The 25,391-nt window shown below is 43.2% G+C and overlaps 1 protein-coding gene across 1 annotated transcript; it reads left to right on the top strand.

Moving 5' to 3' along the window:
- Positions 1–228: 228 nt before the first annotated feature.
- On the top strand, positions 229–24,665 carry LOC139545337 (inositol polyphosphate 5-phosphatase K-like). The gene is made up of 13 exons (XM_071352991.1): positions 229–848; positions 10,203–10,764; positions 11,508–11,615; positions 11,914–12,022; positions 15,148–15,264; positions 17,147–17,322; positions 18,597–18,708; positions 18,847–18,956; positions 19,071–19,278; positions 19,520–19,657; positions 19,805–19,888; positions 20,000–20,104; positions 20,329–24,665. The coding sequence occupies exons 2-13, from the start codon at positions 10,217–10,219 to the stop codon at positions 20,623–20,625; spliced, it is 2,112 nt and encodes a 703-aa protein (XP_071209092.1). The 5' UTR covers positions 229–848; positions 10,203–10,216; the 3' UTR covers positions 20,626–24,665.
- The last annotated feature ends 726 nt before the right edge of the window (positions 24,666–25,391 follow it).

Raw genomic sequence — 25,391 nt, 5'->3', positions numbered from 1 at the left:
GGGCACCCATGGCACGGATAGGACTGATTGTAATAAATGGTCAATAAGAAGTATTGAGGCACATTTATTCTACTGTTAATGTTCGTGAAAGATTGGAAACCCGCGCAAAGATGCACGTTCCACCTCACCAAATTGCGCGACATTGAGCAACCTTCACAGTTCCATTTCTCTAAATGGCCAGTCCACAAATCTAACCGCTATGCGGCGGTAAAGCTCCAAGATATATAGTCTACTGTAGGCTGTCTGCTCGCTGACACTGTTGGTGTGATCGAGGCGTAACGACGCATCATCAAAAGAACGTTGTGTATGCATAGAGTGGACGTTCGCGTACAGAACCGGCCGAACGAGTGTTCAAAATTTGAAGGGCATAGGCTACCAAACAGTCCAAGCCACGTCGGTGTAATCGACTCAGCATTTGCATTCGCCGTGAAAAGGTTGTTTTATCATTCAGAAGCTAATAAGCGCAACGGGTGAATATGAATGTACGCCTCGTTTGTTTATGAAATGTATCTGCCTCCCGTGAGCGTGAAAGCTCGAAGCACTTCACTTGGCAGCGTACCTGTCCTCCACTCGGACATCGCCAGTGTGGAACGGGCTTGGATGCCTATAGTTATATCTGAAGAACGTCAGGACAGGCAGGTCTGATATTTTAAAAGTATCGTAACGGGGAAAGGCTATTTAAACCTCATCCTCTGACAAGCCTTAAACACAATAATAGCCCAGAACTATTCATCCGCAGGAGAGGTAGGCGCCGAACAAGCATCAGACTATACTCAACTAACCAAGTCTTCATTCGGACCGTCATTTCGTCGTCTGACATCATTTCATCTCTAATCTTTACTGAACAGGTGATGTAGTTATGTAATAACATATTAACTACTGTACTTATTGTAAAGACATGTCGTTGCATGCTGCTGCCAATGTAGGCGACCTGAGCGCAACACTGAATCGAATCCTGATCATAATTTCTGATGATTTTATGTATTTAATCTGGTGTCCTTTGATTGTCACAGAGTTATTACATTGAATAAACATGATCACAACAAGCAGTCAAAACAAATGCTTGCCCACTTGGTGGTGACATGCAATCTGAACAAACCCTGTCAGTGTTCTTGTTTACATTATCAAATCAAATGTATTTATAAAGCCCTTCTTACATCAGCTGATTATCAGTTGGAGTTGTCTTACTCAGAAAAGCAGTGCAACGCACCATGGGTTGTTGGTACAAATCATGTTATGCTAATATGAATTGTATGTATTATAGTGCTCCCATTGTATTTACCCATATGCCACTGTATGAAAGCATGGCATCCATCCATACTCTGCTTCTCTATCATGTTACATTTTGCTCTGATTGAGTTACAGTTTCAGGAAGGGAAGAGAGAGGTTGGGGTTCAGATACAGGAATATAACCACTGACACATGTGGGTAGATGAAAAGTCAGTAAGTTGTTTGTAGATTGATTGTATCATAATAAAAACATCCTGGGGCAATGTTATGTGCAACTAGACTGGTGTTCCCCCATGCATCAGTGTTTGTACGCATTTGTACTAATTAACATGGAGTAACTCTTTTGATTGAAATAGGCACTACACCCATATTCTGGTCATTATTTACAATCATGTTGTCACACACATTCACTGATGAAGACACACAGATGTCCTCTCTCTATCATCATCTCTTTAACACACACACACACACACATGCTCTGAGATAAGATCTGAGACTGAGACACCAAATTAAACCAAACTTTTTTCTCTCAGAAAGGCCTTGAAATAGGAGCAGAATTAGGCCACACAAGCGACTGGCTTCATTCAGTCATTGGTTGATTGGATTCCTCAATAAATCAATTTACACATTTACATCTCTTCAGTCAGTAACTTAATTTAAAGCATTAGGACCAATGGATGTTGTATACACAAGTTAACTTGCCAAGATATCTGTGATATGCTAAAGCACATAAGACTGAAGATATGATCTCGTCTCAGAATGGCATTTTTTCATTCAGTTTGATCTATTTGGTCATTTCAACTATAACTTGCTGTAGCTTTTAGTTTGACATTTTTCCTCTCTGACTGGTCAGAAAAACACATTGCAAACCCTGGTTATTGCAATTCTATTACCTTGGCCTATGCCCTCCGGCATGATAAACTGGTGAACTCACAGACATTTTTCACATTAGATGGATACAAAAATAAGTATTGACAACAGATTGATGTGGTTTCCTGCAGACATAAGGTTAGTTTTGATGCTAAAAAATGGATACATTCACTATATTTTGAAGTGGTAATAACCCATGTATATGTAATTGATACATGTGTTGTTATAAGAACATCATTTTTTTATATATATCATAACTTCACGAAGGCATCTGCAATTCAAATAATCTAGAGATATATTTGCATTTCTATACCATGAATATGGTTATTGTACTGGATCTTATTGCTCTCAGACGTTTACACCCCTAGTGTCTCTTATCATCAGCCTGTTCGACTCCTTGGCTGGGTCCCTGAAGCTCCTGCCAATAGCTCTCAATCCTACAGGCCTCTCATGGTCTCATTCTGCAGCTCACAGACTCAACAACCCTCAGAAGATAGCGACTTAGGCAAAGAGTACTTTTTTCATCTTAAAGTGCAGCTGTACGCCTTCGTTTGCCTAAAGAGAAAGAGATTCATTATTTGAGTGTGTCCTAATTTCTGTTAAAACAAAACCCAAAGGATCTCCTGAGTGGTACAGTGGGACAGTGGTCTAAGGCCTAAAGGCTGTGCCACTAGAGATCCTGGTTCGAGTCCAGGCTCTGTCGCAGCCGGCCGTGACCGGGAGACCCATCGTCGTCTGGGTTAATTGGAGGGTTTGGCCGGCAGGGATGTTCCTGTCCCATCGTGCACTAACGACTGCTGTGGCGGGCCGGGCGCAATGTACGCTGACACGGTCGCCAGGTGTACGGTGCTTACTCTGACACATTGGTGCGGCTGGCTTCCGGGTTAAGCGGGCGTTGTGTCAAGAAGCAGTGCAGCATGTCTGGGCTCTCGAGCAGGAGTTGCAGAGATGGAACATGACTGTAACTCCAATTGGATACCACAAAATTGAGGGGGAAAAGGGGTAGAATAATAAATCATGTTTTTTTATAAAATATAACCCAAAATATTATACACCATCACACAATCATACACAATCATGCTCCTGTAACCCCAGACCCACCGGTTAAATTGTAGGCTGTTGGTCCCACAGTTCAGTCAATGTCGAGATTATGATGTCAACCCTCTTCGCACTCATCCACTCACACAAACCCAAAAGCATGTTGTGTTGTCGCATCCTCTGGCAAGGCCTTTTGAAGGGATTTCACATTTCTCATTAAAAAGATAGCAGCGGGCAGGACGGAACACTTGGGCATTTAATTGACTTTGCTTTGAGATTGCATAAGCCTTTAAATCGTCCAGATCCATGGGGCCTGTCTAATGTTCCAGTCATCCAAGCACAGCCGCCTTGTGTTCTGCCTCTACTGATTCTCCTTAATGACTGGAGCACTTTTTTTCTATGTTGTTACTCTCTGTACAATTTGTTGGATTCCGTCAGGTTACTGGCTCAGACATGGTGCCTCAGACATGCTGCCTCTGCAGAGAGATAGTCACCAAATCCTATTACCCAGACGTGAATTGTCCTTCACTGTTAACATCAGAAGGAAAGTCTTCTACTACCCTGTTCAGCCAAGGTATACCAGCTTCACAAAGCCACCTGAGGAGGGTTTCATCCATCGCTGTTATAGAATTTCACTTTACAGTCATGTGGAATAATGTTGGTTCAGGACTGCATGCAGTGGTTCTATAGTAGTTAGACTAGTTAAGTGAGATCGGTAGGGCCTGCGGTCTTGTGACAAAGGAGGATACACTGTTTCCATGACGAGGTGATCCTTTGTATTTGAGGTTTCTGGAACCTGAGGTTCAGGATGTGGGGGTGGTGGGTGGGGGTGGTTTCTTCTGGGTCCCAGTAGCTCTAGGACCTTAAAGAGGTCTGTCTACAATTGTGGCAGCAGCAGGACATAATTTGTATCCCTGTGAGGAGGGACATATAACCCTGGAGCGCGGCAGAGCAAATCAGCACGCTCTTCAGCTGTAATTTAAACCATTAACTTCTTATGGCTGCAGGGGCAGTATTGAGGAGCTTGGATGAAAGGTGCACAGAGGTGCACAGAGGTGCCCAGAGTAAACGGCCTGCTCCTCAGTCATAGTTGCTAATATATGCATATTATTATTAGTATTGGATAGAAAACACTCTGAAGTTTCTAAAGCTGTTTGAATTATGTCTGTGATGAATATAACAGAACTCATATGGCAGGCAAAAACCTGAGAAGTTCCACTTCCTGTTTGGATTTTTTCTGAGGCTGGTAGATTTTCAACCAAGCTCCCATTGAAATTACAGCGAGATATGGATGAGTTTTCACTTCCTACTGCTTCCACTAGATGTCAACAGTCAATAGAACTTTGTCTGATGACTCTAATGTGAAGGGGGGCCGAAGGAGACAGGAATGAGTAACCACTGCCATGAGGTGACCATGCTTTGACCACGCGCGTTCACGTGAGAGGCAGCTCCGTTCCATCGCTCATCTGAAGTCAATGTAATTCTCCGGTTGGAACGTTATTCAAGATGTATGTTAACAACATTCTAAAGATTGATTCAATACATCGTTTGACATGTTTCTACTGACTGTTACGGAACTTTTGGACATTTCGTCACGTTTTAGTGAACGCGCTTTGTGACTTTGGAATTGTTTATCGAACAAATCAAGCAATTATTGTGGACCTGGGATTCCTGGGAGTGCATTCTGATGAATATCATCAAAGGTAAGGGAATATTTATCATGTCATTTCTGGTTTCTGTTGACTCCAACATGGCGGCTAATTTGAATCTTGTTCTGAGCTCCGTCTCAGATTATTGCATGGTTTGCTTTTTCCGTAAAGTTTTTTTGAAATCTGACACAGCGGTTGCATTAAGGAGAGGTATATCTATAATTCCCTGTGTATAACTTGTATTATCATTTACATTTATGATGAGTATTTCTGTTGAAACGATGTGGCTATGCACTATCACTGGATGTTTTTGGAACTAGTGAATGTTACGCGCCAATGTAAACTCCGATTTTTTATATAAATATGAACTTTATCAAACAAAACATGCATGTATTGTGTAACATGACGTCCTATGAGTGTCATCTGATGAAGATCATCAAAGGTTAGTGATTAATTTTAGCTATATTTCTGCTTTTTGTGACTGCTATCTTTCGCTGGAAAAATGGCTGTGCTTATTGTGGTTTGGTGTGACCTAACATAATCGTTTGTAGTGCTTTCGCTGAAAAGCATATTTGAAATCGGACACTTTGGTGGGATTAACAGCAAGATACCTTTAAAATGGTATTAGAAACATGTATGTCTGAGGAATTTTAATTATGAGATTTCTGTTGTTTTGAATTTGGCGCCCTGCACTTTCACTGGCTGTTGTCATATCATCCCGTTACTGGGATTGCAGCCATATTAACATGGAAGATGTGGGCTGAATGTGATCAGTCTTAACAATGCTGCCAGAGTCATTGACTTTAATGAAAATCTGCAGATTTTCTGCAGATTTTCACCACTGTTCACGATATCAGCTATATTGTTTTGGTTTATGTTATGATAGGCTACATCAGAACGCATATAGGAAATATTAAGAATAACCTTGAATAGAATGAAATACAGTATTGCATTATTTCAATCCTTTATCTGCGCAGGTCACCTCTCGTAGTGAAGCTTTGGTTATGACTGGTATTGTAGGTGCCATTTGTTTTTGCTATTTGTTCTACAGCCTATAAATACTTATGTTTCTACTTTTTAGAGCTGTATGTATTCTTGTGTGTTGTTTGCTGTAATGACTGCCTCTCTTTTGCTCCTGCTGTCCCTCTTGCTCTCTCGGGGGGGTGCATGTAAACATCATGACAGATTTGCTATTATCAAATCATTACGCTATTTCTCCCTGTAGAACGTGTTTGTAATGAGAAGTGGTTGCTGTCAGTCAGTGTAGTCTGTCTATTCAGGCCCATGTGTAGTTCTCAGGGAAGACATGTAGCTACAGTAGATAGCTAACCTTGTCCTGCTCATAATATAGTGTGCACTCTCCTTTCCCTTACACTAGCAGTTGTTAGTCAGTCAGTGTGTTTCCTTTTTCCTAAATAATGATCTTATTATAATATGGAACATTTTATAATAAGATCATTATTTAGGAAAAAAATGCTTTTTGTATTGCTCACTATCAGTCCTACTACCTCCTCTATCCTCCCTTTCTAGTTATCCAGTAATTCTGTCCAGACCTCATCCCCCCATTACTCCATTGGCTGCTGATACTGTAGTTATCTCTAGCTGTATGTGACAGCGGCCATCGGGACTGTGACACGTTGACGTCACAGATAGCGACTGTGAGGGGGTTGGCTGAGAGGCACAATACAGCTCATGTTAGATAGCCAAGTGCACAGCACCAGTGTCACCGCAGAGTGTAGAGAGGCAGAGAGTGAGCGTAGCCATCATTTTAGGTGTAGAATTAGATAGACAGGCAGAGTTAAATAGAGTGAATAGAAAATGACAGGGAAGAGGCAAAATATAGGAGAATAAATGAGAGAGGAACAGTGTGTGTGAGATGGAGATGAACAATGGCGGGAAAGGCTAAGGAGACGATGGAGAGAAAAAGGAGATAAGGAGTGGAAGTGAAGGGGATTATGTCATGGAGAATGAGATAAAACTAGAGAGAGACAATGTGTACAAATGGGAAAGGAACAAACATGATATAGGCTACTGTGTATGGTTGAGAGACATAGGATGATATAGTCTAGCCTGCCTGACTCTCATACCCAGTCAGCGCTGCTCGTTTTGTACCCACCCTCTCCCACGTGCGCCGTATCACCAGCCACCCTCCTCCTCATTCCTCTACAAAAACACCATACATGGACTATAGACATGTGTCCAGGGACCAGGCTATTGGTCCACATAAGCACCACCATGTTACCATGAATGTACAGCTCAGGGGGACATGGCACGTGAATTGGATTGACCTTCAAGGAGCTGTAGCTCTCATATCTGCTCTCTGCATAGAGGTCACGACTCTGGCTCCAGAATGTCATGTGACTTATTGTGAGACCAGATAGAATTTATTTATGTTTTTGGTTTAAGAGACTTGGATGATAAAGATCTAGCCGCTTTGTTTTCACACCATCCCTCCTTGTTTTCCTGTCTTGTTCTTGATAATTTGCCTGCAGTTAAGATCTGGACTTATCTTACTATTACACTGCACTGCCATTTGCTCTGTGATATAGATACAGTATGGTGTCTGTACTTTCAGATAGACCTTATAGAGGGTGAGTGAATGTTGGGTTGGATGGATGCCCAATGATCTTGGGAGTCAAGAGGTGCCCTCCTTGTTTCTCCTCGGCCAGTCTGAGAGATGGCGTCTCTCCTCATGTCTCTGTCTCCTGACCCCTGTGGTTGAGTGATGGGAATGGGAAGGGGGCCCAGACTGGCCCTGAGTCATGTCTCCCAGCCCCATGGTCACTCACAGGCCAGAGGCTGCATCATACTACACGTTAGAGGTCTTCACGGTTCCAAAAACCTGGACCCGTTCTGAAAAGGATTTGTGGCTTTCCCACACGACCCGATATGCATAATATATATTTTTTAAACGGACGCCCGTTCCCGAATGTACCCGAGGACAATGGACCCGAGGACCCGTTCAGATAGATAGAAAGAAACCTCAGACTGGGCACTGCCAGTGCCATCAATAAACAAGTGATATTGGTCCTTAAAAACTGCCTATAACAAATGACTAAAAATGATTAGTTGTTTTTCAATGTATAGCATATTCAAATGTTTATAGCCTGGTGTTTTATTGTTTTTTACTTTTCTAAAGCAATAATTCAGATTTGAGCACTAAATCCATCAGGGCACTACATGCAGATAGGCCTATAGGCCTAGGTGTCTCCACTCTACAGTATATTTATATATTTTATAAATATAATGCTTAGGCCTAGCCTTAGAGACCGAGAGAAATATAAACATATGCCGGCGCCATGTTCCTATTATAAAGATAGGCGTACAGAAGGGGGCAAATTTTCTATCCAAATGTTTTTAATAAAGATAAGCATTATATTGTTAGATTAAAGGAGTAACTCTGGTAGGCCTGAAACATTCTTCCTCACCTCAAGTTCAATTGTCAGAGAGAGTTGGAGTGCCACTGCGCACTGCCTTCACAGGCCTGCAGTAGTGAAACCTAATAATAACTACACCACACCAAACCTTCCCAAAAGTTTCTTAACTTTATTAGAGTAATACCAAAAGTCAGTCAAGTCATTATTTATAGGGAAAATACGAACAGGTTATTATATGGCGACATTCAATTACATTTTGCATCTCGCCGTCTTTGGTTTTTCCTATTGCGAGTAGCCCTACATATTGTAGGCCTACCGGTAATTCTATTATATTGCGGCAAACATAACGTTATAGTTGGAACTTCATTTGACCAAAGAAAATAGCTCAACAGAATAAAACAAAACACATATTTAAACTGAACAGGTGTAAACCTTCACGAAAGTTTTGAAGTTTTGAACAGGCTTGTATTGCAGCAATTGCCAACAAAGGTGTGTTCCTACCATAGGCCTACTTTTAACCTATCTTAAACTAAATACGGAGCATAAAATTAAAAAGACTGTTCAAACTTAATTTAGCCAACGAAAATCTCTCAACAAAATGAAACAAAACACTCTTAGCATATTTAAAGAACTGGTTTTGATTCTTAAATAGGTCTAAAATAATAATAATGATACACAATAATTATAATATTATAAATTATAAATACCAAAATAAATAAAAGTTAGAAAATTGCATCAAATAGCGAGTTGCACACAGTCCATTTGGCCGCGCCAACGTTCTTCTCATATTTGTCCACCCACAGAGGACATTCCCCTTGTTGACTTCTTTTCACTATACACTTTCTTCACTAACTTTTGTTTTACTTCAATGAAAAAGGCCTCCATCTTCGCAATCAACAGTAGCCTAGGCCAAGCCTCCTTTCACTCGCTCTCGCTCGCCCTCCTCAGCAGCAGGCGCACGTGAGGTGAGTGGCCGGAACCAGTTTCAGGTGGGCATAAGCTATACGTTTTATTGATTTGCAATTGGCTGACACAGATAACAAACTTGCATAGTTCTCATTACTTCACACATTAAATGAACAGGTCCAATCGGGTCTAGTCGGTAAATTAATTTTGATTGCACATACCCGAGACCCGTGGCAATTACATCAGACCCGATCCAGATCCGAGACAAAAGTAAAAATGTAGGACCCAGATCTCAGAATTTTGGGTCTGTTGGACCTGTGAAGACCTCTACTACAAGTGCCCTCTAGGGTTCTCTTTCCATCTCTCTCTCTCCCTTTCTCTCTCTCTCTTTCTCTCTGTTGTCATTACCATTCTATCAGGTTGTATTGCTGCAGACCCTACAGTGGTTTCCGTCGCTTGTGTCTAGCAGGTGTTCTGAGCTGATATGAATTTACTCTGCGTCTCCGTGGTTACCGGAGGAATGGCAGGCGAGGTGGCTCCTGTACAAAGAGAGCTGCTGAGATAAGCGGCACACCGGCGTGTTCTCCTCGCTCTATTTCTGAGTTGGTCCAAGAGCTGTGAGAGGTGTAAAGTGAACTGTTGCCCCCTCGCTCTCTCTCTCTCTTCTCTTTCTTCCTTTCTCTCCTGTCTCTACCTCCTCTGCTCCACACCTGCTGCATCTTTCCCTCTCCTCCCCACCCACCTCCTCTTATTCCCCTCGGTGCTTTGCTTTCTCTAAACACCTTCACTCTTCTCTCTCTCTCTCTCTCTCGCTTCCATTCTCTCTCTTGCTCTCTCTCCTCCTGGATGACTTAATTACCTGTTTCAGATGCTCTTAGTCGCACACAAGAGTGCAAACAGCCAGGGCTGGCATTATGCTGCCAGAGCACCCTCGGAATAGGGGGAATGTGAACTGCTCAATCACATCAACGGATGCGTCAATGAGAGCACATAATAAATAACCCTCCCCACCATCACCAGACATGTAGAACTTTGGTCTTCCATTGCTAAACATCTAAACATCTGTCTATACTGCCTGGGACACTCTGATGGAATATGGTGATCACCACTTTCTCCTGCTATTGTTTTTCAGTGAGTTTGTGGGAGATGGATCCAGACAACCAGAACCAAAGCCAGCCACAGCCTGAGAACCCATCTGGACTAGCAGAGGTTTTAACCCCCACTCCAGCAGTAGTTCCAGGCACAGAAGCCCCAGCCTCCGACCCTTCTGCCTCTGCTCCTGCTCCTGCTCCTCAACTGTCAGTCCCAGTGCGGCCTCGGCGGCCTCAGAGGACCCCCAGAATAGAGGGCTCTGTGGACGTCTGTGATCCCAAATCTGACCCTCCAGAGGCCAACCAGGACCGATCCACCACTCATGATGCTCCAGCTGGGGCCAGCCATCCTAAGCCCCTGCAGCCTGAAGCAGCCAAGCCCCATGGGGTGCATGGAGGGGCCACTGAAACCACTCTGAAGGCTGGCCCTAAAGTCCCAGGCCACCCCCCAGGGGCCAGGAGCCCCATCTCAATGAGGGCAGCCTCAGTTCCCCAGCCACCGTCCTCCAGGCCTATACCTCCCCATCTCAACCCTCATGCCCAGAGGGCTTTCTCTGTGGTGGGCACCGCGGACACACAGTCTCAGGTGGTGGAAGACTTCAGGTGAGCTCCTGGCTCTGTGTGTTTTCTATCAGATCCAGCTTTCACTACAGCATAATAGTTGTTTTGAACATGAACAGGAAACGCTTTTTAAGAGCATGCTTCAGACCTTCAGTGCTGTGGTGGTGACACAGTAATTTGTCAATATATGGCCCCAAGCACCATAGTACAGGTTGCAGTGGCATGTGACCAACTAAACTTTTACTGGGGAGTCATTTCCTTTTATCACAGTGGCAGGAAACTGTTAAACCACATCTACCAGAGTACAGCCGGATGGAAATGGTTTGTGACTACTTCTAAAGGTCTTTTCCTCTTTTAACTCAAGACAATGTGTCTTTGCCACTGAAACTCCCAAATTGAGAAGCTGTAACAGTCAGCAGTTTGAGATATTCCCACTTCCCACTCTGTTATTTTCTATACTCACAACACATACCCAGTGTCCCCAAGGCTTTGTCAGAGCTCTCTGATAACCTCTCTAATTTATGATGCTAATTAAGTTAATGGAGAGAGTGCATACTTAGAGAATCAATGGAAGTGTATCAGATAAAGACGTATCTTCCTTACTCTGTTACATGGCAACAGAGTAAGGATGTGCCCTCCCATGTCCTGACAAATTCGTTGTAATTAAATGGTCTGCAGATCATTAAGAATCTGTTGCCCAATTATTTCGTTATGGGTTGAACCAAGCTTCTATTAATTGTATACTGTATGAGATTGTGAGATTCTGGGTTCCTTCTCTCTGATAGGGTGCACCTAATCACATGGAATGTGGGCGGTGCCATGCCGCCAGATGACATCACTGCTCTGCTGGGGTTGCACATTGGAGATGGAAACACAGACATGTATATAATTGGGTGAGCTTTTGCCTAGTGGCAGTCAGCCAACCATCTTCTCATCGCCAAGTATTCCAGAAGATCTCTCTTATCCCTTATATCCATCCGCCTTCCACAGACAGTCCCCTAGGTTGAGTGGTTGGCTTTACTGTTAAACAACATTGATCCATCTATTTAACTGTCTTTATATTTCCCCCTACATATGTTTTATTGTCCATCCATTTCCTTGTTACAGTCCTTTCCCACTCTCTCTCTCTCTCTTTCTCACTCTCTTCCTCCTCCCCTCTCTTTTGACTGTGTGTTACTGCTGCTCTCTCAGGCTACAGGAAGTCAACTCAATGATCAACAAAAGGCTGAAAGACGTTCTCTTCACAGACCAATGGAGCGACGCCTGCATGGAGAGACTCAGCCCCTTCGGATACATACTGGTCAGTAAAGGGCTGACACTGACACAGAGACACACACACGCTGGTGCACACACAAAAAGAGAAATAATGCAAAGCAAACAAATAGAGCTCATGTTATGTACATTTGTGAAAACTGTTTTGAAATGTAAGTGCAGTGAGAGCCAGTCTCTAGACTCTGCTGTTCTCTCTGATCATATCTCTCCCAGTCCATGTGATGTGTATAATATGTGAGGGCATAGTGAAGCGGATGGGCTCATTACTCTCTCTCTCTGTCTCTCTCTCTCTCTCTCTCTCTCTCTCTCTCTCTCTCTCTCTCTCTCTCTCTCTCTCTCTCTCTCTCTCTCTCTCTCTCTCTCTCTCTCTCTCTCTGTCTCTCTTTCTCTCTCTCTTTCTCACTGTCTCTCTCTCTCTGTCTCTCTTTCTCTCTGTCTCTCTGTCTCTCTCTCTGTCTCTCTTTCTCTCGCTCTTTCTCACTGTCTCTCTCTCTCTGTCTCTCTCTCTCTCTGTCTCTCTGTCTCTCTCTCTCTCTGTCTCTCTCTCTTTCTCTCTCTCTTTCTCACTGTCTCTCTCTCTCTCTGTCTCTCTTTCTCTCTGTCTGTCTCTCTTTCAGCTCTGTGACTTGCTGCAGCACTATTGGTTAGAGAATTTTTTTCATCCATTTCCAATGTGCTTATTTACGCTCCATCTATTCAAACGTGCGTGCGTGCGTGCGTGCGTGCGTGCGTGCGTGCGTGCGTTTGAGAGAGAAAGAGTAAGGGAGAGGAGGGGGTCCTGCCACAGCTGGTGCAGTGTGGTTGGTTGGTGTTTCTTGGCCTGTCAGTGTCTAACACATTATTCCGCACTGTTGGAGAGGTAGGTAGAGAGGATGAATCAGCTGCAGAGAGACAACAGAAAGCTAGACGAGAGGGTGTCTCCCAGGGTTCTGGTTTATTTCTGGACTGTAAGGCCCCCTCTGTGTTGATGGCTCTGTGACAGTGAGACTGATTCTGTCCCCTGGCCTTCATCTCATGCCCTGCTTGACTCCAAAACACTCTTATAATGTTGCTCATGAGAGCTTTTTATGTGCATATGTGTTCACATGCATGCATGGGTATTTGTTAGGACTGTATGTCTGAGTGGTTGTTAGTATCTGTACTCTATGTGTTACCGCTGAACTTCAACCATAACAGTATTACTGTAGTAGTCTGTCTAGTCATGGAATGTTGCACAGACATAAGGTCTCCAAGAATGACCTGTAACCCAACACCCCCTCTTTTCTCTCCCTAAGGTCACTGCCAGTAATATCCCACTCCCTTCTTTCCGCTCTCTTCCGCTCTCACAGCCCACTGTCAGACTTGGCTGGCAATTAGACCTATCAGAAGAGAGCTTGCCAAACCATCCACCCTACAGACAAATACGTCAATCAAGTCTTCTCTACTCAACACCCTCTATTGAAGCTATTGTAGGCTGGTCCCAGATCTGCTTGTGCTCTTGCCAACCCCATTACTGTCTTTTTGTTGGCAAGAGAGCAGAAACAGACCCAGGCTACCTCTATTGCTATTTTGGTGGACATATCAACCAATCAAAAATTTTGTTTTTTAGAGACGAATCACAGGAAACAGTTGTAATGTAGTTGAAGTAAAGTAAAAGCTTGTGAAAGATGAAGGGCACATGAGTATTCCCACGGTCTTCAGAGCTGTGGCCCGGCATTACACTATGCTGTGTAATACCTTTTTTGCACTATTGGTTAGAGCCTGTAAGTAAGCATTTCACTGTAAGGTCTATACCTGTTGTATTCGGCGCACGTGACAAATAAACTTTGATTTGATTTGCTGGATATGCGCTTGACTTCCTCTGCAAAACTACTGGCTAACAGCTCATCTCAGGCCTAAGTCAGGCACGTACACACACACACACACACACACACACACACACACACACACACACACACACACACACACACACTCTTATGCCTAATGTATTTTGTATTATCAACCCAAAATGTGGTTTGGCAGCCCTCAACAGCATTCCCAAATGTTCCCTGAAGTTAATCAGAGATGTCTTTCAACCCCACACACACACTGACGCATACACGCATCTACACTTATTCACACTGTCATTTACACACAATCACGCATACAGAACACACAGGCTCGCATTCACTATGTCCTTACACAGAAACATACACACACATAAATACATAAACCTAGTCCAGTTTATGGTTCAATAGAGCCCATTACACAACCAAGCCCTCCAAATAGCCAGTGAGTATGCAAGCGAGAGGGGCCTTCTCTCTCGTGGAGATGTGTGCCTCTGTTAATGCCTTGAGGGCATCACAGGTCCCAGCGATGCGAGGTCAGGCTGCTTATGGATGTGGCTGGAGTGTATTTACTGGGGAAGGGAGTAGCATTACTTTAATCTCTGGTCTAGAGTGAGGAAATGTTTACAGCATTTCCCCCTTTATTAGTAGATAGAAATATTACAAACTGTATTACCTGGTATCTAGACCAATAAAATACAAGTGAAATACATTTGCAGGCTGGGTAGGCTCAATATGATAATTGTGAGTACAGGCCTTCTGTGGTGTATGCTGTATCATGTATTCCACAGTGCAGGATTGTCAAATCATGCATCATGTTTTTCCCTCACATGGGTTTACTGTTTAGACAGAGAGGGTAGGGGAGGCTATGCCCTCCTTTTGGTTCGCTGCTTCATGAAAAACAGTGGGAGAGCTGGACCACTGAATCCTGATGAGAGAGAGACATCACTGGTACACAGTAGAGAGACAGACATACATACAGTTATATCCAGTCGTTCAGTTAGCAGGCTTCAGGCAGACAGCCCAGAGAGGATGTGTATATAAACTTGCCGATATAAAATAGAGGTGTTCATTTGCCTAGAGATTACAGTAATCATTATCCCACTGAATGGTGGACAACAAGAACATGGGTGAATACAATCAACTCATGTCCACTTATCAGTAGGCTTTATAGGCAATCAGCTCATCTATAATGGCTCATGTATTTCTAACTGTCAAATTTATCAGGAGACAATTTACCTTCCCCATCACCTTACATTGTGACTCATTATCTCACAACTTCTCTCCTTCTCTCCCATTTCTGTCTCCCTCCCTCCATTTTCTTCCCCTCTCTCTCGCTCTGTCTCAGGTGACGTCCCAGCGGATGCAGGGGGTGTTGCTGCTGGTCTTCGCTAAGTACTACCACCTCCCCTTCCTCCGAGGGGTGCAGACAGAGACCACCCGCACCGGCCTGGGGGGCTACTGGGTAAGACACCTGCCTTCTGAGACTACATTCTACAGAGAACCACAAAAAACTGTCCACAATGACTAGTGATGGGCAAGAAATCTCTTGTTACATATCGCAATATAATTTTTGGACGATATTATATTGATATTTGACTAATTGTATCATCCTCTCTCTTGTCTCTCTGCAGCAGACATATAGTGAGCGATATGTTTTGAACATCAAATCGCAATAAAATCACAGTATCGAATCGCAATACATATAGAATCGTGATAATCGCAATACATATGGTATCGGCACCTAAGTATCGTGATAATATCGTATCGTGAGGTCCCTGGTAATTCCCAGTCCTAACACTGACTTATCCTAATGACCAACTGACGGAGAATCAGACCGACCACATTAATGAAGACAGCCCCAACACTCCAGGCTAAGATATAGAAGTGGGAATGTCAGCGCTATTGACCTGAAGTGCACAATCAGAACTGACCCACCCTTAAAGCTAGAATTTTTAATTGCATTTTACATTTGTCATTTAGGAGACACTCTTATCCAGAGTGACTTACAGTAGTGAGTGCATACCTTTTTTCTTTCACTGAAACAATAACAAAGCAGTCACCCCACCTCTTTAGTAAAAAGCTGAGGGATGGGCCTGGAGGAATTTTACCACTCTCAAACTTATAGACAGAGCTATGGATGCAAGCACTGGCCATACATTTACAGTACATTGTTTACAAACATTGGAGTAAAACAAGCTTATATTTTGGGTTCTGAAAGTTCAAAAATGTATCTAGCAACTTCTAGCTTTAAAAAGCCTTCCCACAGCCAGTCAGTCTAAGGGCAACAAGGCAGTGGTAAGGATGAAAAATGACCTTCCCTCCAGGGTTGCTTCTGTTGGCCTCTGTTTCCCTTACTTCTCATTATTTATCAGGAAGGGTTATGTTTGAGCAGGCTGTACCCAGAGCCTCCATACCTCTGATGTCCAGAAGGTGCTGCTTTACTATTCTCAAAGAGAGAATGCCTTTATGGTTCACAGCATTAAAGGTAGACTCAGCGATATGACATAGATGTAAACAGGTCAATTTGCCGCAACTAAGAGCGTTGATGCGCAAGGTTCATCTTCTCCTCTGGCTTCTACACCGTGAACAGTGTGCACGAACAGTGTGCACAGTGTCCACGGATTCTCTGTGTGACTGTGTGAAAGTGAAGTCTTGCGTCTCGCTCATCTCAATATCTGCGGTGCTGCTTGTGGCAACTCATTTCGCTGAGTCTACCTTTAAAGGGATACTTCAGGATTTTGGCCATAAAACCCTTTATCTACTACCCTGGAGTCAGATGAACTCATGGATACCATTTGTATGTATATGCATCCAGTATGAAGGAAGTTGGAGGTAGTTTCGTGAGCCAATGCTAACTAGCATCTGTCTGCCTGTTTTGCTGTAGTAATGCACTGTGAAGTCTTTCTATTGTCCTCTCTGTATGAACTCAGATAAGCATCAGCACATTCTGCAGTTCTCCCTCTGCTGTATCATCTCTTGTATTTTAGTAGGTCAGAGCTGTAGAGGCTGAGCAGCAGGAGGAAGCACACGGCTCCATCCTGCCTTCAGTCACATAGAGCACTGCACGTTAAATATTGATCATGTCATTCACTGGTCATTCATGTATCCACAAACTTCCTGCCCTCAGATAGGTTTCCGCACTGGGGGTTTGTCTTATAGGCTAGGTTACTATTCGTACCATTTGTTCTTTCAGTTTGCAAATTTAATGTTTTATTACATCATACTAATCTTGCCATTCTGCTCCTGTCCCCAATTGTCAACCTTATTCTGTTCCTCTCTTTTTCTCTCACTCTACCCCTTCCTTTATTCTCTCACTCCCTCTCATTTCTTCGGTCCTGTTGTAGGGTAATAAAGGGGGTGTGAGTGCCCGCATGTCTGTGTTTGGTCACACCATCTGTTTCTTGAACTGCCACTTGCCGGCCCACATGGAGAACTCTGAGCAGCGGATGGAGGACTTTGAGAGCATCCTGCAGCAGCAGCAGTTTGAAGGCCAGGCTGCCACAGGGGTGCTGGACCACGAGTTAGTCTCTATACATATGAACACTGGACCACGAGTTAGTCTCTATACATATGAACACTGGACCACGAGTTAGTCTCTATACATATGAACACTGGACCACGAGTTAGTCTCTATACATATGAACACTGGACCACGAGTTAGTCTCTATACATATGAACACTGGACCACGAGTTAGTCTCTATACATATGAACACTGGACCACGAGTTAGTCTCTATACATATGAACACTGGACCACGAGTTAGTCTCTATACATATGAACACTGGACCACGAGTTAGTCTCTATACATATGAACACTGGACCACGAGTTAGTCTCTATACATATGAACACTGGACCACGAGTTAGTCTCTATACATATGAACACTGGACCACGAGTTAGTCTCTATACATATGAACACTGGACCACGAGTTAGTCTCTATACATATGAACACTGGACCACGAGTTAGTCTCTATACATATGAACACTGGACCACAAGTTAGTCTCTATACATATGAACACTGGACCACGAGTTAGTCTCTATACATATGAACACAACACCCACTTAAGTTTCCCTCTCAGGCACTTGCACAAATAAACAACGGTGTAGCTTTTTAATTTTATTTTTGGACCGGCTAAAGGTCCCGAAACTTCTGCGCATGTGTGAGATTCTCCATGTAGATTTTTTACATAGCTGTTGCTCACTGTGCTACCGCTTCCCCCTCCTTCCTCCCTGCGGCGATGATCTGACGTCTTTATCTAGTGTAGCCTAGTCTAAAACCTTTCACATGTTGTACAATAGACATTACCGACATGTTGTACAACAGACATTACTGACGTGTTGTACAATATACAATACCTACATGTTGTACAATAGACATTACCGACGTGTTGTACAATAGACATTACCGACGTGTTGTACAATAGACATTACCAAACTTCTTTGTCTGTTGTAACAGTAGGCTATTACTAACATAAGCACAACACAAACAGGCAGTCTAAATAGCGATTGCATTTAATTTTTTCATCGTCATTGCAAACATTGTCTAAGCAGGAATCAACAAACACATAAGAAAGCATACTTGCAGCAGTCCACCCTCCCTGGTATCCAGTAAAGATATAGAGGGTTTACAGTAGTTGAGGTTACACTAAAAGTACCTGATTTAGCCATCGATATACTGTACCTAACCAAAGCAAATACTTTGTGTGATTTAGAGGACATACCTTATAATTAAAAGCATCTTTACAGTTCCGCTCTGCCCTCAGTCCACTCCATACTATTCTCCTCCTCCACAGTGTGGTGTTCTGGTTTGGAGATCTGAATTTCCGCATTGATGAACTGGAAATTCCGGCTGTGAAAGCAGCCATTGATAACAACAAACTCACCATGCTGTGGGAGAAAGACCAGGTGAGATGCATGTTCAAGATGAAGGCTCACTATTAAACGGAGAGTGTAATGTAGAGGATGCCACTAGAAGGCATTCAGAGACCAACATAACAGAGACACATCATTTAACCTTATTCACTGTTATCTCCTATTCTACAGCTGAACATGGCCAAAGACAGCGAGTCAGTGCTGGAGGGATTTCTGGAGGGTCCTCTCAAATTCCCTCCCACTTACAAGTTTGATGTGGGGACAGATACATACGATACAAGGTTTGTGGTGACATGGGGGTCTTTCTTGCACCTAAAGATCAAATGAGAAGAGTGTTCTTATCATCACAGCTCTTACCCCCCTGCTTTCTCTATCTCGCTTTCTCTCTCTCTCAGTGGGAAGAAGCGTAAGCCTGCGTGGACAGACAGGATCCTGTGGCGTCTGAGGGCCACAGTTCCCTCTGGGCCGACCCCTAATGCTGGGAAGAGAGGCTCTATTTTAGGGCTGAGCAGCGGGACCAAGGTCACCCAGCACTTCTATCGCAGTCACATGGAGTACATGGTCAGCGACCACAAGCCTGTCTCTTCCATCTTCACCCTCCAGGTGAGACACAGCCCCTCTCCCTCTCTTTCCCCCCCATGTCCCAGTTGTCACCGGAGTTGTGACATGCACATAACTTTACCTAAAACGCCGCTGTAACCTGTAATAAACAGGGATAACCATTGTTGTAACAGATTTCTACAGACTGTATGTTGATGCTGTATTATGTCGGCGAGAGATGTTGATGTTGTGTTCTATTGATTATATACCATGATGATATTGACCTCCAGAATTATGTGTGTAGTTCCCCTATAAGGTGGACATGCCCCTGGTGACGATCATGGTGGAGGATGAGTGGAACAGCATTGCAGATGCCACTTGCACATTCAAGGCTGCACCTAATTTCGCTCGCAGCTCCTGGGACTGGATTGGGCTGTACAAGGTTCTCACTCTCAACCTTCTAGAGCCGATTTCAATGTTTAACAAAGCGTGAAGTAACCCAGATAATGTGTCATGATGAAGTCATAATTAGCAAAGACATTAAGTGTTTTTGTAAAATCAGGAATTGGTGTTGCCTTTGCCTCCCCAGGTGGGATTCAAACACCATAAGGACTATGTAGGCTATGTGTGGGCCAAGCAGGAGGAAGCAGATTACCATAGAGTAGAACACGAGGTAAGGGCGACTTTTAATAACAAACATGAATGAACTGGAGAACCTTGTCATGGTACTGTATCTATGTGTTTTGACTCTTCTCTCCCTCTTTACCTGTCTTTACCTCTGCAGGTGACCTTTACTGAGGAAGAGTTGCCCAAGGGCTCAGGAGACTTCATCTTGTGTTACTATAGCAATAACACGAGCACCCTCGTGGGTGTGACAGAGCCTTTCCAGGTGCTTACAGTGATGCTGTGTAGTTTTTATGGTAAATATATAAAACATTGAAGTATAATGGGATTGGTCATTTAACTCTCCTTTGGTTCTTCCACACCCATCCCCACTCCTTCATTTTGTTCTACACCATTTCCTGTGCTACTTCCCTATGCTCTTTTCCTTGGTCCTTCGCTCTTCTTTCTCTATCTCTTCCTCCTCTCCTCTCCCTCATCTCTCCTCTGCAGATCCAGCTCCCCACCTCCAGCCCTGCCGGTAGCCCCTCTGACGACAGCTCTGATTTCACCTCTGAGGACGACAGCGTGGTTGGTATGAAGACCATGTCCCGCAGTCCCAGCCCCCGGAAAAAGAAACACAGAGCCCGACACAGCCGTAGCCGCAGTCCCAGCCACAGCCGTAGCCGCAGTGGCAGCCCTGCGCTGCCCGAAATGAAGGGCCTCAAGCTGCAGCATGGCTCGGCCCACAACACCACAGATGGGGAGAAGGTGAAGGCCTCATCTGAGGCTGGGGATAGAGGGTTGTGATGGAGCCCCTGTTATTCTGCGCTCACATGACCAACTCTGTGTGGTTTCTTAGTACATGATGCACTGTACTGTATTGTATGTTTCCTTTATTGAAAATGTACATTTTCGGGTGCCATTTGTTTCAAGACTGGGGTTAGGCTTCTCGTACTGGAAGACTACTTTGTCTTGTGTGATTTTTCTTCAGCTGTTTTCATATGTATATCTCCCTGTAGATTCTCTCATTCCTCTCACACTCTCTCTCGCTCTCTCACTCAGTCACTCTTCCCTCTCAGGTGTAGAAAATACAGGGAGTTTTTGTCTGATTTTAAGAGAACCTTACAGGGCAAATCATTAACAAATCTCAGGCAGAGGGAATTGGCCACCAAATGCATATTGCCAGTTGTTTCACAGATATTTTGAAGCAGCATAATATTTACCCCTCTGTATCAGCCCCGGGGGCTTAGTCAGTAGGTTAGCATGTGTGACAGCATGAGCAAATGCTGTCTTTTGATGAGGAGAACGATTAGTTTGACTCCCAAAGGGAACGTTCCTCGCAAATAGTAATAATCCCTATTTGCTTTAGCGCAAGTCCTGTCCTACATTTTGATACAGAATTGCGTCTGCTGCTACATATATTCTCTGAGACCTGGTCCACAAGTGATTTTTATGAGTTTTGGATTTAAAAAAAAGTTGAATCACCAGGAATTCATCAGAAAGGGTGTTTAATTTAGTAAATCTATTCCAAACTATTCCCACGAAAAAAGAAAAAAAAGAGACATACAGTGGGGAGAACAAGTATTTGATACACTGCCGATTTTGCAGGTTTTCCTACTTACAAAGCATGTAGAGGTCTGTAATTTTTATCATAGGTACACTTCAACTATGAGAGACGGAATCTAAAACAAAAATCCAGAAAATCACATTGTATGATTTTTAAGTAATTAATTTGCATTTTATTGCATGACATAAGTATTTGATACATCAGAAAAGCAGAACTTAATATTTGGTACAGAAACCTTTGTTTGCAATTACAGAGATCATATGTTTCCTGTAGTTCTTGACTAGGTTTGCACACACTGCAGCAGGGATTTTGGCCTACTCCTCCCTACAGATCTTCTCCAGATCCTTCAGGTTTCGGGGCTGTCGCTGGGCAATACGGACTTTCAGCTCCCTCCAAATTTGGGTTCAGGTCTGGAGACTGGCTAGGCCACTCCAGGACCTTGAGATGCTTCTTACGGAGCCACTCCTTAGTTGCCATGGCTGTGTGCTTCGTGTCGTTGTCATGCTGGAAGACCCAGCCACGACCCATCTTCAATGCTCTTACTGAGGGAAGGAGGTTGTTGGCCAAGATCTCGCGATACATGGCCCCATCCATCCTCCCCTCAATACGGTGCAGTCGTCCTGTCCCCTTTGCAGAAAAGCATCCCCAAAGAATGATGTTTCCACCTCCATGCTTCACGGTTGGGATAGTGTTCTTGGGGTTGTACTCATACTTCTTCTTCCTCCAAACACGGCGAGTGGAGTTAGACCAAAAAGCTCTATTTTTGTCTCATCAGACCACATGACCTTCTCCCATTCCTCCTCTGGATCATCCAGATGGTCATTGGCAAACTTCAGACGGGCCTGGACATGCACTGGCTTAAGCAGGGGGACCTTGCGTGCGCTGCAGGATTTTAATCCATGACGGCGTAGTGTGTTACTAATGGTTTTCTTTGAGACTGTGGTCCCAGCTCTCTTCAGGTCATTGACCAGGTCCTGCCGTGTAGTTCTGGGCTGATCCCTCACCTTCCTCATGATCATTGATGCCCCACGAGGTGAAATCTTGCATGGAGCCCCAGACCGAGGGTGATTGACCGTCATCTTGAACTTCTTCCATTTTCTAATAATTGCGCCAACAGTTGTTTCCTTCTCACCAAGCTGCTTGCCTATTGTCCTGTAGCCCATCCCAGCCTTGTGCAGGTCTACAATTTTATCCCTGATGTCCTTACACAGCTCTCTGGTCTTGGCCATTGTGGAGAGGTTGGAATCTGTTTGATTGAGTGTGTGGACAGGTGTCTTTTATACAGGTAACGAGTTCAAACAGGTGCAGTTAATACAGGTAATGAGTGGAGAACAGGAGGGCTTCTTAAAGAAAAACTAACAGGTCTGTGAGAGCCGGAATTCTTACTGGTTGGTAGGTGATCAAATACTTATGTAATACAATAAAATGCAAATTAATTATTTAAAAATCATACAATGTGATTTTCTGGATTTTTGTTTTAGATTCCGTCTCTCACAGTTGAAGTGTACCTATGATAAAAATTACAGACCTCTACATGCTTTGTAAGTAGGAAAACCTGCAAAATCGGCAGTGTATCAAATACTTGTTCTCCCCACTGTATGTGATTGGGTTTCAATGTAATCAAGGTATGAAATGTATGTTATTTTCAAATGTATTTTGGAGCTTAGTTGTGGTCAATTCGCAGTGTACAAATTATTATTATTATGTTCCCGACTATCCGATCTGATAAACATCGTCCAGCGGCAGAATCGAGTTGCCTACCCCTGCCTTAGGAATTGGGCCAAGGAGATGAAGATAGAGAGCCAACCCTTAATGAAATGTGATTCCAATAGCATCCACTGTGTTAGACAGAGTTCTAAATGCTAGGTGTAGTATACTACCAGTATATGGATACCTGCCCTTATTCATAAACCCTTGTGAGTTGGCTTGACTGCATGGATCACTTAAATGCCATGATGAAAATTTTTCGCCTTCAGGGTACTGGTGTTTCCAGTTCTCTTATTTTCTTCCCTGCACCTCTCTTTTTCCCTCTTTCTCTCTCTCGTGTCCCCTCTCTCCCTTTTCTCTATTGGTGATAGTGATTAGCTGAAACTGTTCTGTCACTAGTAGTGATGTGTTGGATTGTTAGCCTGTGACCTCCAATGCAACACCCTAGACACTTTCTACCTATGGGCTGTTTGCTTAGGACAGTGTGTGCTGTTGTACTGTAACCTCATTGTGCGTGTGTTCATGTATGTATGCCACTATGAGTGTGTGTGTGTGTGTGTGTGTGTGTGTGTGTGTGTGTGTGTGTGTGTGTGTGTGTGTGTGTGTTTTGGGTTTACAAAAGCGAGTGTGTAATTGTGTATGACTGATAGTGATGTGTGTATGTGCTTGCATGGTTTTCTGGACATACTGTACATTCCGGTACTGTGATTTTGTGCCGTTAAAAGTGCTGTTTTTGACTTTTGACTGTTTGGAAAAAATGTTATGACGACAGTGTAAACACAAAATGACATGTTAGATGTAGATACATAAGGAAAATGAAAGGCTGAATCAGTTTGCTTGCAGAACAGCAAGAAAGACAATTTCTTTCATCCTATTTAAACGATACAAAATACACTGTAGATAGTCTGAAGCTCATCCAAGGTAAATGATCAGTACTGCATATGTACAAGTGAAAATGCCTTTCTATTGTTGTTATCCATTGATTATGTGTATCAATCAATATAACTTCATTGATCCAAAGCATGGTTATAGAAAAGGTGATAAGGAAAGATCTGAAAGTCTAATTCAATTGTCTTTTGCTATTTTAGTCTTTGGAAATGTCTCTCTCCCACACTGTATGTGGAATTTTAAAGATATGAATAAGGAATGTTATTGAAAGCTTATAACGTGTTTAAAACATGTGAGAGTAGGCTATGTACTGTATGTAAATGACAAATATCAAATAGTGAACATATGACAATCAATGCCAAAAATGATGCATATATTTTCTTATTTTATTGTGTCAAATGAGAACCTGAATTCTGCTGGCAAGTGTGGGAGAAAAATGTTAAAGCAAAAGGGTTTAAAGTCAAAGTTCTATTTAATTTAATAGACTATATAGTGTATACATATTTGTTTTTTATTTATTTTAATTTTATATTTATTCATGTGCACAACATAGTTTTATGTGGAGGCAAAAATAAACAACCTCTTGACTTTGTTTATCTGTGATTTCAGATCAAATGTCTTTTTTTTTTTATTGTATTGTCTCTGCAAGCTTTATGTGATTGGGATTAAAACAACTGGAAAACATTACAACAACATTGTAAGAGGCTTGAATTGGCTAGTTGTTGAACGTTGATATTAGAGGGTGTGTTGTGGACCCGTCCATGGGGGTCAGGGGAACCTCTCTGCTTTCCAGCTTAACACCTCTGTCATACACGTTGTTTAGAGAAAAAAAAGAAAACTCCTCTTTAAGCTGTACAGCTGGTCTGCTCTTTGAGTCTCTTGTTTTCAGTCGGCCAGATCAAAGAAGCATTTCGCTACACCCACAATAACATCTGCTAATTATGTGTATGTGACCAATAACATTTTATTTTATTTGACATTAATAAGGAACTAATTATATTGCAATACATTGATGTTGTTGCAGTATATTGTAAGAAACAGCTCTATTATAAAACATACAATGCCTAGACACCTCATTGTGTTGGGGGTGGTTTGTTACATTACATTTACATTACATTTAAGTCATTTAGCAGACGCTCTTATCCAGTTACAGTGGAGAAGACCACTAGAAATGTTACAAAGGAAACATACGCTATGAGTACTTTCAGTGTTGGTTGTTATTTAACAAAAACCAGGTCAGATCTACAATAGTCATTATAAGCTCATCACTAAGCTAAGGATCCTGGGACTAAACACCTCCCTCTGCAACTAGATCCTGGACTTCCTGACGGAGCGCCCCCAGGTGGTGAGGGTAGGTAGCAACACATCTGCCATGCTGATCTTCAACACTGGAGCTGCCCAGGGGCTCAGT

The sequence above is a fragment of the Salvelinus alpinus genome, chromosome 19 (genome assembly GCF_045679555.1).
Source record: "Salvelinus alpinus chromosome 19, SLU_Salpinus.1, whole genome shotgun sequence".
NCBI classification, from domain to species: domain Eukaryota; kingdom Metazoa; phylum Chordata; class Actinopteri; order Salmoniformes; family Salmonidae; genus Salvelinus; species Salvelinus alpinus.
This window is presented reverse-complemented; position numbering and strand designations above follow the sequence as displayed.

Bases quoted from the DNA above. Each gene is read 5' to 3' on its own strand.
- LOC139545337 (XM_071352991.1), top strand. From the start codon at position 10,217: ATGGATCCAGACAACCAGAACCAAAGCCAGCCACAGCCTGAGAACCCA. The intron at 17,323-18,596 runs GTTAGTCTCTAT...CCTCCTCCACAG, and splicing joins ACAGGGGTGCTGGACCACGA to TGTGGTGTTCTGGTTTGGAG. The intron at 20,105-20,328 runs GTGCTTACAGTG...TCTCCTCTGCAG, and splicing joins GTGTGACAGAGCCTTTCCAG to ATCCAGCTCCCCACCTCCAG.